This window comes from Giraffa tippelskirchi, chromosome X (assembly GCF_054371585.1).
Source record: "Giraffa tippelskirchi isolate mGirTip1 chromosome X, T2T-mGirTip1v1.2.pri, whole genome shotgun sequence".
NCBI classification, from domain to species: Eukaryota; Metazoa; Chordata; class Mammalia; order Artiodactyla; family Giraffidae; genus Giraffa; species Giraffa tippelskirchi.
Window position 1 is genome coordinate 2,301,620 of NC_137289.1, and position 15,207 is coordinate 2,316,826.

General features: G+C 57.3%; 2 protein-coding genes across 17 annotated transcripts; both read right to left on the bottom strand.

The window, feature by feature from the left end:
- Window positions 1-137: 137 nt before the first annotated feature.
- On the bottom strand, window positions 138-4,179 carry SLC10A3 (solute carrier family 10 member 3). 5 transcript variants are annotated; one of them, XM_081568055.1, is made up of 3 exons: window positions 3,956-4,179; window positions 3,139-3,387; window positions 138-1,934 (listed from the first exon to the last, which is right to left on the bottom strand). In XM_081568055.1, the coding sequence occupies exon 3, from the start codon at window positions 1,807-1,809 to the stop codon at window positions 376-378; it is 1,434 nt and encodes a 477-aa protein (XP_081424181.1). In that variant the 5' UTR covers window positions 1,810-1,934; window positions 3,139-3,387; window positions 3,956-4,179; the 3' UTR covers window positions 138-375. The 5 variants fall into 5 exon arrangements, with proteins under 5 accessions (XP_081424181.1, XP_081424183.1, XP_081424180.1 ...); XM_081568057.1 differs by lacking the exons at window positions 3,139-3,387; window positions 3,956-4,179 and adding an exon at window positions 3,794-3,889 and having other exon boundaries at window positions 138-1,365; window positions 1,453-1,934; XM_081568054.1 differs by lacking the exon at window positions 3,139-3,387.
- Window positions 4,180-6,431: 2,252 nt separating this feature from the next.
- Window positions 6,432-14,866, bottom strand: FAM3A (FAM3 metabolism regulating signaling molecule A). Of its 12 annotated transcripts, XM_081568059.1 has the most exons (12): window positions 14,689-14,866; window positions 14,313-14,384; window positions 12,296-12,403; window positions 11,685-11,708; window positions 9,477-9,600; window positions 9,323-9,381; window positions 8,873-8,923; window positions 8,754-8,795; window positions 8,209-8,293; window positions 8,006-8,132; window positions 7,330-7,451; window positions 6,432-7,074 (listed from the first exon to the last, which is right to left on the bottom strand). In XM_081568059.1, exons 2-12 carry the CDS (start codon window positions 14,323-14,325, stop codon window positions 7,068-7,070), a joined length of 762 nt encoding a protein of 253 aa, XP_081424185.1. In that variant the 5' UTR covers window positions 14,326-14,384; window positions 14,689-14,866; the 3' UTR covers window positions 6,432-7,067. The 12 variants fall into 12 exon arrangements, with proteins under 12 accessions (XP_081424185.1, XP_081424184.1, XP_081424189.1 ...); XM_081568058.1 differs by lacking the exon at window positions 11,685-11,708 and having other exon boundaries at window positions 9,477-9,630; XM_081568063.1 differs by lacking the exon at window positions 8,754-8,795.
- Window positions 14,867-15,207: the final 341 nt, after the last annotated feature.

A 15,207-nucleotide genomic window follows, 5' to 3' on the forward strand; every position in this document is an offset into this window, starting at 1 on the left:
CGAGGAGGGTTAAATCTGGCCAGAGGTCACTGTGTCGCCCAAGCCAGCCCTCCACCTCGGCCCACACCTACCTGGCCACACCACACCTTTCCTTCGCCCAACCCACAGGCCTCAGAGGGCAAAGACAGCAAGAGACCCAAGCTTGCTTCTGTTTTATTGAAATATATTTTCTGGGCAGTGCCCGCCTACAGAATTCAGCATGGCCTCTTTGGCACTGAAAGCTGGAGAATAAAAAACGAGTAAAAAAAATAAGCCTGGATATTTTTTCCGAGTGCATAGTGCATGAGAACTAAAGGCCTTTGGTACACAAGAATGGTGGGGACAGTTGGAGGTTGAGGGATAGGGGTGCCTGGCAAAAGCTTGACCCAGGGGCCCTCAGGGAACAGCACACACACTGCTATAGATGAAGTGGCCAATTACTAAGGCCAGCATCTCCGAGGTGCCGCTAAGTGCCACAAGGAAAGGGGCCTGGGAAGCGTAGTCAGCCTGGAGGCGGCGGAGGGACAGCTGCAGCATGGCCAAGGCCAGCAGGCTGTTCTGCACCCCCACCTCAATGCTGACAGTCCGCCGCTGGGCCACTGGCAGCTTCAGGCACGTGGCCAGGCCGTAGCCCACCAGAAGGCCGACCAGGGGCACCGTGAAGCCCACCAACACGATGGGCAGCCTGACGCCTGCCAGGATGAAGACCCCCATGCGGTATGCCAGGAAGAGGCCACCCAGGAGCAGCACAAAGCTGAAGGGTTTGATGACATGCAGCAGCAGCTGTGAGAACTTGGGGAGCTTGGACTTGATCACCACGCCTGCTGCGATGGGGATGGCAATGAACAGCAGGGTCCCCAGGATCTTGGAAATGGGCACATGGAGTGTTTCATGGATGCTGAGCAGGCGACTGTAGACGGCTGAGGACAGCGGCAGGAAGCCGGTGGCAGCCACCGTTGAGATGAAAGTCATAGAGATGGCCAGAGTGACATCCCCTCCAAGGAGGAGGCTGAAGAGGTAGCTCCCCCCGCCGCCGGGCGACGAGCAAGTGATGATGAGGCCCAGAGCCAGGGCCTTGGGCAGCATGAAGACCTTAGCCATCAGAAAAGCATAAAAGGGCATGACTAGAAACTGGCCCAGAAGGCCCAGCAGCATGGGCTGGGGGTTCTGCAAGAGCCCCTTCAGCACCTCGAGCTCCACTTTGCACCCAAATGAACACTTATTGACGAAGATAAGAGGCAGGAGCAAGTAGAGGATTGGGTTCTCTGAGAAGTGGGCCAGGTCAGTGCCGAGGGTGGTGGGGGTGTCTTCAGCGGGTGAGACCTTGATGCAGAAATCTCTCCGCTCCTCGATCAGCCTGGGCGGGGCCTCGCGGGGGTCTGTGAGCTGGATGTGGAGTGGGGCTATCCCAGGCAGGCCCGAGTGGATGCTCACCACAAAGCTGCCGCCACCGCCCCAGGCTATAGCACTCACATTCTTGATGGTCAGCACCTCTGGGTCCAGGGAGGTGACCCTCAGCACAGGGCTGGGCCCCGTCCCATTGTTCTGGCCTGGGTACTGGCTTGTGATCACAATGATGCCCTCACTCTCTTCTGGGAACTCAAACTCCATCACAGAGCCATCTCCAATGCTCAGGTAGCGGCCCCTGGTCAGGGGCACGGGATGGCCCACAGCCGGGCTGAGACTGGCATTGGCTGTTCCCCGGGCCCCCCACAGCAGGCTGACAAGCAGCAGGGTGGCCCTGAGCATGTTTTGGGGGCCCGTGCAACCAGTGACCCCTTCTGGGCCAGGCCACCATAGGGAGCGGCCTTGACCCCTCCTAAACGCCATGGCTCCTTCCAAAGGGTCCTCTGCGGCTTAGGAGACCAGCCCTGCTGGTGCCGTTGGGTGGTCCTGAGAAGGGTCCATGGGCAAGGCCTGGCACTGGGCTGCCTTTCTTGATGGTAGAGCTCTTCCTAAGAAGAGAAGGGACATGGTGGTGGCTGGTGAGGGCGAGCAGCTGTGAGCCCGGGAGCATGACCGAGAAGCCCACTGCTGGGAGACTCAGCAGGGTCACTTGCCACAAGCCTGGGGATAGAAAGGGAATGCCTAGTGCTGGCCCTTGAGTGCCATTCGGGTGTCCCTTCCCCAGTCACAACTGCCTCAAGCTTCCCCAGAAGGGCCACCGACAGGTGGGACTTCACCTTCGGCCTGCTGATTCGGGCTGATTTCCACCATTCAGAGATGGCCTGACACCAGGGGATCAGCCATGATCAGCCACCAGGGAGAGCCAGCCCCAGTCCTGTCACCACAAGCCTGTGCCCCACTTGCTTTGAGGCACAGTTGTGGCAGTACCACAACCAGGAGGAAATCTCTGAAGGACAGCCCAGGGATGCCAAGGAAGCAGGCCCAATGAGAGTAGGCCAGCTCACAGCATCTGAGTGTCACCTGACTGGCAGAGAGCAGCCGGCAAAGTTGGTGTGGGCAGTGGGTGACCCCCGGGCCAAAGGCCCCATGTGCTGATGTTCACCACTGCCATGTGAACAGTGCTGCTGTGTGTGGCCATCTGGCCTACCTCCCTGCTGACAGGGGCAAGATGGAGGTTCTGGGAGGAATCAGGGCCCCCTCTCCCCAGGGAAGTTGCTGGAAGGGACAACAGAAAGGGGTTAGATAGGGCCACATGTCTACTGAGAGGTTTCTCCCCTTTCTGTCAGAGCTCTCACTCCCCTGGCAGGCCCAGAACTGGAGCTCCTAGAGCCACTGTGCCACATCTGAGAGGCTCTGCTCAGAGTTCAGGGACTCCTCCCATGCCCACGTGGACCCCTACCAGAGCCTAGAACTACCCTTGAGGAGTGTTTCTAGAGAGGCGGGCTGCCTCAAAGGGAAGGAAAGACGTTTGCCTCTTCCCACTGATCAATTTGGGCAGCCCAAACCCTATTGTCCTGCAGGAACTGGGGCAACCAAGATGAGGACACAGTAATTCTCCATCCTTACTGTTGACTGACTCATGCCTGGCATTGTCCGAGTCTTGGAAGAGGCCCCTGCATCTCTAGATTCTATCGGGGATAGTCTCATTTGAGACTGGGGAGCAGTGGAAGTAGGTGGTGGAGGGCTGGTTCAGCAGAAGGCTCATCCCTGGGATGTCATAGCCTCTCCTGGCTTAGCGTTTGGGTCACTTACCCTGGAGGCCTTGATCCAGCCTTGGGTCTCACCGCTGAAGAGGGAGGCAGGAAAACCAGAGGGAGCAGAAGTACAGTGGAGGGGACTCACAGGGAAGAAACGAAGGCACCCCGGACTGACTGAAGCCACTGGTCTGATGTGAACCAGTTCAGAAGGCAGAGGAGGCGAAGGGCCATGCACCCCGTCGTTCCAGAACCGCTGGTGGCTTTGAGTCACTGTGTGGGGGATCTGGCCCAGATCCCACCATTTCTGCTTGAGGTGCCAGGAGAGTTTGGGCAGATACGCCCCAAGACAAGGGAGGGAACCCCGGGTCAGCAGCTTTTCCCACACTGGCCGAGTGTTCGGTGGCGGTGCAGTTGGCAGTGCTGACCCGGGGTTCCTCCCTACCTGGGAGTCCGGAAGTTGTCGGACAGGGCAGATCAGAGCTCGGGCAGAAATTGAGGAGGGAGGGGAGGAGGAGCGCCCTGCAGCCGGCAGGCCGGCGACCCGCCCGGGCGGCCCCGGGATCCCTCACGCCACTCCCGGTCCCCGCGCCTGCACGAACGCCCGGCGGCGGCCCTTCTCCGCGGCGCAGGGCCGCCACAGCAAGCGAGGGCGGAAACCGGCCGGAGCCAGAAGCCGCCTTCTACTCGCCCTTCCGGCCTGAGGCTCTCACCTGCCTCGGCGGCCAGGAAGCTCTGCGCCGGAGCCAGCGCCTGCTGGGCCGGCGGACGCCCGCGAGCACGGCCAGCCTGGGCCCCGCCCCGAGCCCGACGAAGCACCGCCTCCGCCTCCTCCCCACGCTCCCGCCCCGCCCACCCCACGGTGGCCCCCTCACCTCTCACCGCCGGGGCGGGCCCAGACCGGATGTGACGTAACATGGGAGCGACGAGTCTGCGCGGGCGCGCGCGCCGGCCTGGCCGCTTTCCGGGTCACGGTTGGTCGGCGCTGGGGCGCTCTCTCGTGTGGCTAGCGAGATGCGTATCCCTGTCTTCTGTGGTCGCTGCTGGGGCGACCCGCTCCAGGTAGGCACCCCAGTCCTTCCCAACCACGCTGCGACCTCTGGGGGCAGTGGGACACATGCTTAACCCTTAGCCAAGCTGGGACGCCCAGGAGCTGCTGCTTAGTGGCGGGACCCGGGAATCAGGGTTTCTGTTACGTGCCTGCTCAGGGCGCCAGCCCTGTGGCCAGAGGGCCGACTCCGACGGACCCAGACTCTGGGACCCAGTCTCGGCCATGTTCCACCTTCCTACATTCAAGCATCGACCGAGCGCCTATTTCCACCCTGTGTAAGATCAGTGGATTTCTGAACGTTTCAAAACTATTTGGGGCCAAAAGCAAGGTCCTAAGGTTTCACGGAGAAGGAGTGCAAACACATGGCATGAGGAAGGGCCAAAAGGTGGTGAGAGTGTAGAACGTGGACGTGGGAAGACAGTGAGCAAGTGTAGAATCAAAGGAGATTTGTAGGTTCCCAAAGGTTGCTGGGCAATCACAGTCAGGCAGCGGGACAATAGCTACCCACTGCTTTGGAAGAACCTCTTGTCAAGGCTGTGGTGGAGGCCAGTGGTGCCCAAAGTTGCAGGTTCTTGCCCCAAGAAGGTTCCTAAGACACATCGTAGAGAATGTCCAAAAAGACCTGCAGCATCTCTATTTTTATTTATTTTCCCAATAAATAATAACTAATCATTTAAATAACCTATTAATTTTAATTTAGCCTTATTTATTGAGAACTGTATTTGTGTATGTGTGTTATAAAGTTCAGATTAATACATGCATGTGATGTGTAAGCAGGTAGACACACATGGTGGGGGTGCACACTCAAGAGGGTTTGTCAGTGATCAAGAAACATTCAGAGCTGTGGCTCTAGGCTGTTCTTTAGCCTCAGTTAAAACATAAGTCTTGTGTGTGTGTGTGTGTGGACTTGGTATCCCAGAAAGTCTGTACTGTCCCTCTCAAATGGGGTTGAGAGGTCCTGATGGAAGCAGGCTGGCACAGGTGAGAGGGCTGAGCTTGGCACATGCTAGGTTGAAGACTGCAGTTTTGCAAAGGAGCAGTGGTGCTGTCGTTGTCTGAGGATGGGGTAAAAGTGGCCAGAGGGAGAAGGGGGATGGGTCAGCTGAACGTTGGGGATGGAAAACCTAAAAGATGTGTTCACCCTTGAGGAACCCTTCATTTTTATATTCCCAGCTGGATGAGAATTGGTGTCAGGGGTCAAGGAGACCAAATGTAGATAGAAGGCTGCTTCTCGTTATCGTCAGTCTCTCCAGCCTTCCCTGAAAAGCCAGAGGGGGCTGGTGGGGTGTCTGACCTGAAGGAATTTGGAGGCCTTCCATCCAGGAAAAAGGGTTGGCTAAATTAAAGTCATGGGGTCACAAATAGTTGGACACAACTTTGACTGAACAACAACAACAAAAAAACAAGAATGTTTGTAGTTAGTTTCGAGGATTAATAATCTACCCCAGAAGAGAAGGAAGGTCTATGAGTTAGTCAAGGATATCTAGTTCCAAAGGAGAAGTCATCTGGACCAAGAGAACAGATGGAACAAATGATAGTGACAGCTAAAAGAACATCAGGGCACTTCAGATGGGAGACCCACCGCCATCTCGTTAACAGGGCACAGTGATGACCCTGAGAGGTGGACCTACCTCCTGCACTCCAGGCAGGGGCCTCCAGGAAGACTGTGTGATAAATAAGCAGGCATGGAAGGCATATTCTATACAAGCATGAGTATGGGCTGCATTTGGTATTTACCGGGAAATGTAGTGACAACTGGTGTTTTTACAAGCCCAGCTACAGGTCGTGGTGCCTCAGTTTTCTTTAGGGGGCCATCTCTCTTCTACTCTTGGTACACAAGGTTTGTATGTAGATGACCCCAATGCTGGCCTCTGGGGGTGCACGACACAGGTAGCCAATCAGAGCCACACAGATTGAGGCAAAGATAAACCCATAATCCAATCTGGACCAATGAGAGGTAGCTCTCTAGTGACTGGGAAGATGGGAACTCTTTCTTGCTGGGGTTGCACGTTTGAAAAAGACACAAATACAAAAAAAAGGGGGAGGGTTGATTTGAATCCCCACTCTTGTCCCTACAGACCTGTGTCCAAGGGATTCAGCCAGTTTCTGGCAGCCAGAATCAGCTTTCCGGGCAAGGTTACAGGGATGCCCGCTGGGCAGAGGGGCCTGTAGACGACATGCGCCCTGGAGACACAGGCCCCCTACAAGGGTGTGGAGGCGAGTCGGTTGAGCCTCAGGGACGTGTCCCTCTCCCAGGACACCAACAACCCTGACTCCTCCCCCGAACACACTTCATCCCATTGGAGGCCACCAGTTTATTAAGAGGTCATGGAGAAGGCGGGCCCTCTGACAAACCATAGGGGTGGCCACCCGCCACTCCAGAGACTGCCATCAGGCCGTGACTTCAGCACCCAGCTGGCCCAGTTCCAAGGTGGCCGCCCCTCCCTGGAGGTGGCCAGGCGGCCCAGCACGATGAATCACGCTGGAAACAGGCCTGGCCCACAGAGCCACAAGGCACTCTGGGATGCAGAGGTTCTGGAAGGTGCCTGAAACTTCTAGGCAGCCACTACCAAACCTGGGGCTGCAGGTGCTTGGGACTCGCCTGGCTAGGGGTGGACTAGGGGAGCAGCTTTCGGAAAAGGAGACGGGTACCTGGGGTTCCCCCCCGAAACAAAGTGCGACGGGGTCCGCTGGGCGGCCCCCACTACTGGTCACGGTCTGGTCGCTGGTCATGACCTCAAAGCCCCAACCTGCTGGGCGTGGGGTCGGGGCCTCAGCCCTGTGCTGGCGCCTTGTCAGGGGCCGGACACACGCAGCCTTGCTCAGTCTCGTCCACGAGCCTGGCCCCTAGCTGGCTGCAGGCCTCCTGGGAATGCAGCCCTCCATTTCCAGCGCCTCAGGCCAGCCTTCATACTTATTGGTGTGCTTGCTGTTCTTCACGTGCTATGGGGTAGAAGGCGGCATGGACTCAGTCCTCAGCCACTGGGGCCAGACAGACCCTCCGTCCCCTCAGGCTGGGGTCAACCAAGCGGGCACTCTCCGGGCACCCAGCCCCATCTGCCAGTGCCTCAGTGTTTTCATCTGAAGATGGTGGCAGCCGTCCCCTTATAGCTGGAGGGGGTCAGCTTCCCAGAACTCCGGTGGGCCTGGCTCATGCTGGGAAGGGAAGGACAAGGTATGTCCCAGCCCTCACCTCACCTGCAGGGCGAAAGCTGTGCCAAGAGTGAGGCCCAAAGGGACATTTCTTGTCTGGGGGCCGAGCCGCTCTTTTGGCAGCTGGAGCCTTCCAGAGACCACTGGAACAGCCTGTTTGCCTTGCCCTGTTGCGGGGAGCAGGGTTTAGGGGCTGGGAGCCTCCCAATTAGGGCAGATGGGGAGCAGGGTGTACAGGGTGAACTGGGGTCCTGGGTTTAGCAGGGATGGGACATCACTGAGAGTCTTTTGGGGGTGGGGGTGGTGCTGTACCATGTGGCATGAGGGATCTCAGTTCCCTGACCAGGGATAGAACCCATGCCCCCTGCCCCTGGCAGCGGAAGCACGGATTCTTAACCAAAGGACTGCCAAGACATCTGGCTAGCATCTTGAAGATGTATAGGAGGGAGGTGTCTTAACTGTGATTCTTGCTAATGTGAAAGCTTTGCCATTCAAAGGTTCTTTAGGGGGAAATCCAGACAAGAGAGAGAAGATCAAAGTTACTGCCCTCCCTGTGCAGATGATGAGGGAGCCAGGACCACTGTGGAGGGGGGAGGTGTGCTGGGCAGAATTCAGGGAAGGCCGTGGCATGAACAGAAGGGGACCTTGGAGGATGCAGGCCGGAGGGGTGGGCAGACTGCCCTGGGCCAGGGAGTGGGGGTACCAGGCTTTGTGCCCATACCTGCTCAAAGGGGCTCTTGTTCTGCACACCCTTGGCCCCCACAAACACCCAGCTGTCCCGGAAGGCCAGGTCCTTGACGTTCTTGCTGCCCAGATCACTGAAAAGCTTCCGGGTCTCTTCATTCATCCTGCCACACAGAAGGAAGAGAGGTGAGTCGTGACCCTAGATGGATGAGGCTGAGGCTGGCCTCGGCCATCACTTACTTGGTGGCTGGGTCATCGTAGGAAGCCACAAACACCAGGGTGCCTTCGTGAAGTGGCCGGATGAACTTCAGCAGATCATTGACATCTGGGGGGACAGGTCCCATGGAGCACTGGCCACCTCTGAGCACCCCTCCCTCACCAACCCCTGTTCTCCAAATGAGGAAACTAAAGCAGGGAGTGGGCCAGGGATTCATGCCAAGCCAGGTCGCCAAGTGAGTTTAGGAACCAAATAAGAAGAAATAGAAGAGTTTAGGAAACAAGTAAGGAAAGAAAGAAAAAGAGAAACCGCTCAGTCGTGGCCGACTCTTTGTGACCCCATGGACTGTAGCCCACCCACCAGCTTCCTCCATCCATGGGATTTCTCCAGGCATGGGTACTGGAGTGGGTTGCCATTTCCCTTATCCAGGGGATCTTCCTGACCCAGGGATCGAACCCAGGTCTCCCACATTGCAGGCAGATGCTTTACCATCTGAGCCACCAGGGAAGCCCAAAAAACAAGAAGCCAGGGCCAAAGCCTTGACCTTAACACCGGTCCTTCTCCCCACCTTTTCTGAACACGAGGGAGCGCTCGAGCGGCCCTGGGGAACCTACAGAGGGAACAGCGTTCAGGGCAAAGGAGCTGTCATTCCACCAGTCAGAAAGTGGTAGCAGCGGCCTGACTCACCTCCCGCCCACATGTCGAAGGCGCGGGCCTCGATGAGGTCTCCATTTACCCCTGCGTAGAGGGAAGAATTGGGCGCTGCTGCAGAAGCTGCCAGGGTGATGCCACCCGGAGCCTCCAGATAAGCAGCCCTTCCAGAAGCTTCCCCCCTGCACTCCCAACATATGCATGCCCACTGTGCTGCCAGTTCACACGCCAGGACCCACCCAAGGCTGCCAGGCATTGGCAGCCCTCTGGGAGCTTCCCAGGCAGCAGCCTTCCATCCCTGGAAAGTTCGAGATCTTCACTGCTACCCTGCTCTTGTCCATCGGGTCACCTTTTCTGTGGAGCCTTCAGCTTTCACACACCTCCCCCCCCGCCCCAGGCCCCCCTGGGACTTCCCAGAGTGGGCATGTAGATAGAAGGTGGCAGGGTGCCACCCGACTTTGCGTCTCTGCTCCGTGGGGAACTCACCGTTCACCAGGGCGATGTTCAGTCCCCGGCCCACGTTGTCCTTGACACTGCTCATGAGCCTGGCAGGGGGACAGAGCTTTCCAATGGCCCATCGACGGCACGCAGCCCCTGCTTCCCTCCGCACCCCACCCTGGCCCCATCCCGAGAGGCTCACATCCTGTCTTCCAAGCAGATCTTGGGTCCAATGACGTTGGCAGCGCCGCTGACCATGCGGAAGGCCAGGTGCTCCTCGGGGCACGGCTGAGGCAGACCGCATTTATACTTCCTGGCCCGTGGCTCTGTGGGGACAACCAGGGTGACCCCTGGGCCTGGCCCTGGGGGCACTGGACACCTGAGAGGGGATGGTCAGGCCCAGCCCATAGGGACGAATGAGTGATCACAGACCAGGGGACTGGCGTGCAGATGAGACATGGCTCAGGTTGAGGTCAGGGACCCCCAGGGAGGCTCTTTGGCCACTGGTGGGAGAACAGAGGATAGTAGGAGAGCCGCCAGGAGGATGGTGTGTTACGAGGTGAACTGTGTTCCCACAGAAGAGGCTCTGAAGCCCCAGGACCTCAAAATGTGACCTTCAGTGGAAACAGGGTTACTTGACATTATAATTCATTTAGAGGAGATCACCGTGGAATAGGGTGGGCCCTAAGTCTAATGACTAGAGAAGGAAATGGCCACCCGCTCCAGTACTCTTGCCTGGAAAATCCCATGGACAGAGGAGCCTGGTAGGCTACAGTCCATGGGGTTGCAAAGAGTCGGACACAACTGAGCGACTTCACTAATCACTTTAAATCTAATGACATGTGGTCTTAGAAGACAGAAGACACAGACGTGAAGGAGAAGGCCGTGTGAAGATGGGCGCTGAGACAGAAGAGATGAAGTCACAACCCATGGGCCACCTGGGGCCACCAGAAGCTGGAAGATGCCAGAAGGAGCCTCCCCTGGAGCCTCTGGGGTGAGAGTAGCCTTTCAATACCTAGATCTCAGACTTGGAGCTTCTGGAACAGAAAGAATACCCTTCTACTGTTTAAGCCACCCAGTTTCTGCCATTTTGGTATGGCCACCCCAGGAAATTCATACAGAGTTTGAGACCAGGAAGTGGGGTGCTACTGTAATAAATCCCCCAAAATGTGGAAATGGCTTTCCAACCAGGTAATGGGTAGAGGCTGTAGGATTCTGAGGTACTTCTTAGAAAAGGTCTAGATTGCCTTGAAGAGACTGTTAGTAGACATGTGGCCATTGGAGGTAATTCTGCTAAGGGCTCAGAATGAAGGGAGAACAGTAGAGAAAGCTTCTATCCTCATGGAGAATACACACATCACTGTGCCCAGAATGTCACTAGAAATGTGAATGCTAAAGGTGCTTCTGGTGAGCTCTCAGACAAAAATGAGGAATGTGTTCTGGGACACTGGCCAAAAGGCCACCCTTGTCATCAAGCAGCAAGGAACTTGGCCAAATTGTGTTCTAGTGTTTTGTGGAAGGTACAACTCGTGAAGGCTGAACTTGGAGATTTCTAAGCAGAGTGTTGACGATTTCTCCTTGTTGCTTACAATAACACGGGAGGGAAGAGACGCCCATTAAGCATGAAAGAACCAGAATGTGAAGGTCTGGAAAATTCTCAGCTTAACCATATTGCAAAAAAAAAAAAATGAGAAGGGCAGGCTCCGGAGACAACACCCAGGGTGTGGCTGGACAACTGTTCGTTAAGAGCTAGGCAGGTGACTTGTGGACCCACTGAGCTGGGTCAGCAGAAGCCAGGAGAGAGAGATGACATTACCCAGGAATGATCTGGAAGACTCTCTTGTCTATAGCTTAGACCCTCATGAATTCCACAGGAGAGCAACAAGGTTTTTGAGACTTGTATACAAGTAGGAACATTGCCAGGCTGGACTGAGAAAGACAGACAAAGGATGGAAGGGAGGAAAGATAATTCCAAGGGCAGGTCAATAGCTGCGGAGGCCACAGTTGGCTTGGGCCAGGAGGGAGGGTAAGGTCATCCCCTATGTTCCACAGCCCCCTCCCCCAACCTCCACCCCCTCAAAGGCCCAGGGATTCTTCTCAGGCTTTGAAATGGAATGGATCTGCCCTGCTGGGATTTGGACTTGCTTGAGACTGATGACCTCTTTATTCCTTCCAATTCCTCCCTTTCAGAATGGCGATGTCTATCCTATGGCTGGCCCCCTAGGTATTCTGGAAGGAAGTAACTTGTTCTCTGGACTCCCAGCATGCAAGCAGCTCCAGTGGGCTGTAGTATGGGGAGGGGTAAATGGAGAAGAGAAACCCTGGTGGGCTGGGTACAAGCACGGCTGTCACAAAAGTGGTCAGAGGGGGTAGGCACACTGCAGAAGCAGTGAGGTGAGAGGAACCTTACCTGCAGTCACTGAGTTCTCTTGGCCTGTGGGTACAGAGAGTTGTTTCTGTTAGTAGGGAAGCCTGGTCCTGTACCAGGAAGTCAATGTGGAGGGCCAGCCAGGATCAGGGGTCAGAGGCTATGCCAGGTTGACCCTGGCACATACATTCCTGGGCAAGTCTAAACATTCACATGCAAAGCTCTCTGCTCCAGGAAAGTGTAGATGGGACTTGTGAAAAGTCCTTAGAGATGAGGTGTCCCTGGCAAGGAGGGGTCGAGTTCCTTCCTGTCTCAGAACCCAGTGGAATGCCTCCGGGGACCAATGAGGGCGTCATCCCCAAGATTCAGCCGAAGCCTCCTCCTGCCCCCAACTCAGGCCCCAGTGACTCCAACTGAACTGAATGAATTCTAATGAGTGGGGATTGGTGTGTCCAGCCAAAGCAACTGGGTGGTAAGGGTCAGGCTGTGCCAGACGCCAAGAGGCAGACCAGCAGGGACAGCTCCCGGTGTCCCGCTGGGAGGAGACAGACAAACCAGACCACTGCCAGCCCCGTCCTGAGCCTCAGCCTGCAGGTCCGGGTGCCTGCCGCCAGTGACCCTTGTAGCGGGGTGAGGGAAAGTCCCACACTCACTGGTGAAGAGTTGCTGGATCCGAGGAAACCCAAGGCCACTGAGGAGGATGCTGACTATGATCCAGGTGACAGCCACGGTGATGACCAGGGCCACAATGCGAAGGGGGCCTGGAGGCAGCAAAGACGTGAGCAAGGCCACCTCTGAGGGCAGTGAGCGCCTGGACGACCCCAGGCCTTCTCATGAGCGGATCTCCCCATCCGCTGGGGAGGAAGGGATGGGAGAACAGAAGGGGGGGGGACCTGCGGCTGCCCACTAGGCACGAGAGGGGGACCAGCTCCTGGCAGGTGAAGGAGGAAAGGCCACTGCACCTGGAAGGCTCTCGGCTTGGTTCTCCCTGGCGGTGTGGAGGGGCCTTCCAGAGCCCCTGATTGAGAGGGCTTCGCCCCCTTCCCATGACAACAGAGGAGCCCCCTAACCCCTGAGGTCCCCATGCATTTTAGTCCCCGCCACACTGCTTTCTCCTGCAATGATGGAGGAGAAGGCTCCTACCCCTTTAGAAGGCCAGGCAGCCCTCCCTTCCCCTGCTGTGAGCTGGGCACCCAGCTCCCCACCCTGCCCGGGGTTCTTGGAATAGCTCACTCTGTCTCACTCTTGGTCCTCTATTGTCAACACTCCCGTCCCTGGGGATCCCAGCCGGCCACTGGCCTCCATCTGCTCCCTTCCCCTCCTCGCAGGCCCCTCCAGAGTCGCACATGCTGGCTCCTCCCTCCTTGCATAGACTTCCCTGCTGGTCCCTCTGTCTCCCGATCTCCTCCCCTCTGCCCGATCTCCTCCCCTCTGCCCGATCTCCTCCCCTCTGCCCCGGCCTCCATCAGCCCCACAGGACAGCCTGTCACCAAGGCCCCCGGCCTGGGACCTTCTTGGGGTCAGCGCCCTGGGATTACCTGTGGCCCTTGTTGTCTCTCAGCTGGCTATGCCAGGCTGAACCCCTCCTGCAGAAACCCTTCTGGGCTGCCACCCTGGAAGCCCATAGGATGTTCCTCACCCTTCTTGTCCTCAGAGACTCTGCCCTGAAGACCTGGGCTTGTCCTGTTTCCTGTCGCACAAGGCCTTCTCATCTCCTTCCATGGACTCTTCCCGGATCATGTCATCCATTCTCCTTGTCTTTAAAGGTTATCTCTGGCTCTGTCCTGTCTTCTGAGCCATATCTATATAGCCAACTGCTACTTTACTATTGCTATTTGGATATTTCACAGGTGTCTCAAACTAAATATTAAAACAGAACTCATCTTCTCTCTTCTACCCCAAATAAGCAAACTCTATTCTTCCGGTATTTTGTCTTTCAGCCAATGATCCCTCCATTCACACAGTCTGGCAAGTGAAAACACTGCAGAGTGACACTGGGGAATCGCCAAATCCTGTGTCCATACCCTTCTCTCACTCTCCCCTCCTGCATCGACTATCCTTACAAGTGCCCTCCTCTGTTCCCAGCCTTGAACTGACCTTCACAGAGCAGTGACTGTTGTTTTCCCAGCCGAGCCCTGATCACTCTTGAGGCCACATCCTCCCAGCCAGTTCCTCATGGGCCAGCTTCCCTAGGATGCATTCATAGTGCTGCAACCTTTGCCACTAGGAAGTCCACCCTGAAACTGATGGGACCCCAAGCCCCATTCATCTCAACTGTCCAGGCAACAGCAGAACTGGCAGTGGGTTCCCATCTGAGCCCAGGGCCACTTTGATCAGCTTCTCATCTAAGACCACTGCCTCTCCTTGTCCACCCAGCTGGTGCACTCTTTGGGGCGTCTCTCACATAGCTCTTTTTCCAAAGAGTGGCCAGTCACCCCGTTTGGGAGAAACAGACTATCGTACCCCTCTTCTCACGACTCAGGAGCTGAAATCCTCAGAAGTGAAAGGATTTGCTCAAGGTCGTAGTATGAGTGTTTCTGCAAAACCCAACAAACCCAGTGGTCCCACCACTCCCGCCCTCCCCGCCCTTCCAGACAGACCTCTGAGGAGCTGGGCCTCCAGCCGAGTCTGCTTTCCAAGTCTCTCCCTTTCAAGGTGGAAGCCACCCACCTGCCAACCTCATGTCCACTTCTCTCGCTGGGCTGGGGCAGCCGGAAGGTACAGCCTTTGGGGACCCGCGCTCTGGGGAGGGGGGCAACAAAGCAGAACAGCAGGTTTGGGTGGGGGTCAGGGACGACCTCGTGGTGGGCCCCAGTTACGGTGCGGGCGTGATCGGTGCACCAACTTGCTGGTCCAACTCCCTGGCCAGGCTCCTCGGGGATGTGGAGAGGAGCCCGGCTGGGACCGGAGGGGACACGGGAACCGAGTGGCTCACGATCGAGCCCCCGGGAGCCTCTGGGGCTGGGAAGTGGAACTGGTTCTCCCAGATGTGGGTCCATCCGGGCATGGAGGCCGGCGACGCGGGCCGGGCCGGCCGGAGACTTGCCTGACACCGCGAGGGAGGGATGCGAGCCAGATCAGGGGCAGCGTCGTCAGGCCAGCCGCCCCGCTCTACTCGGCGAGGCCACGAAGCTGCGCGGGGCGGCTCGAGAGGCCCGGCAATGGCGATCCGGGGCGAGAGCACGGCCCGCGGCTGCCACCGTCGTCACAGGCTAGCGCTGGGCAGCCCGCTGCCGGGTGGGAGGGGCCAGAATTGACCCCGCCCCCGACGCGCGCTCCGGTGGAGCCCCCGGGCCCGGCTCTGGAGGGGAGGGGCCGCGCTCGGCCCCGCCCCTGTCCCCCACGAAACTTCACTCAGCGGGGAGAGCCCTGCCTTCCCAGGCTTTGAGGGCGGGGCTACGCTCCTGCACTGCGCTCAGATCCGAAGCCTACAAACGGGCGGCGGGATCTGAGGGCGTAATGAGAAATTCTTTCAACGTTCACATCTGTACGTTTTCACAATACAGAGTGACAGAGGCGTGTCCGGGGAAATGGCAGGATGCGACTATCCAGGAGCCAGCAGGCT

What these genes read in the sequence shown, in the direction of transcription:
- SLC10A3 (XM_081568054.1), bottom strand. Translation starts at nt 1,809, where the DNA reads ATGGCGTTTAGGAGGGGTCAAGGCCGCTCCCTATGGTGGCCTGGCCCA.
- FAM3A (XM_081568058.1), bottom strand. An exon ending in GAACATCGCCCTGGTGAACG is followed by an intron (nt 8,924 to 9,322) that starts GTGAGTTCCCCA and finishes CCCTCTACGCAG; the next exon opens with GGGTAAATGGAGACCTCATC. An exon ending in CTTCGACATGTGGGCGGGAG is followed by an intron (nt 8,796 to 8,872) that starts GTGAGTCAGGCC and finishes TTCCCTCTGTAG; the next exon opens with GTTCCCCAGGGCCGCTCGAG.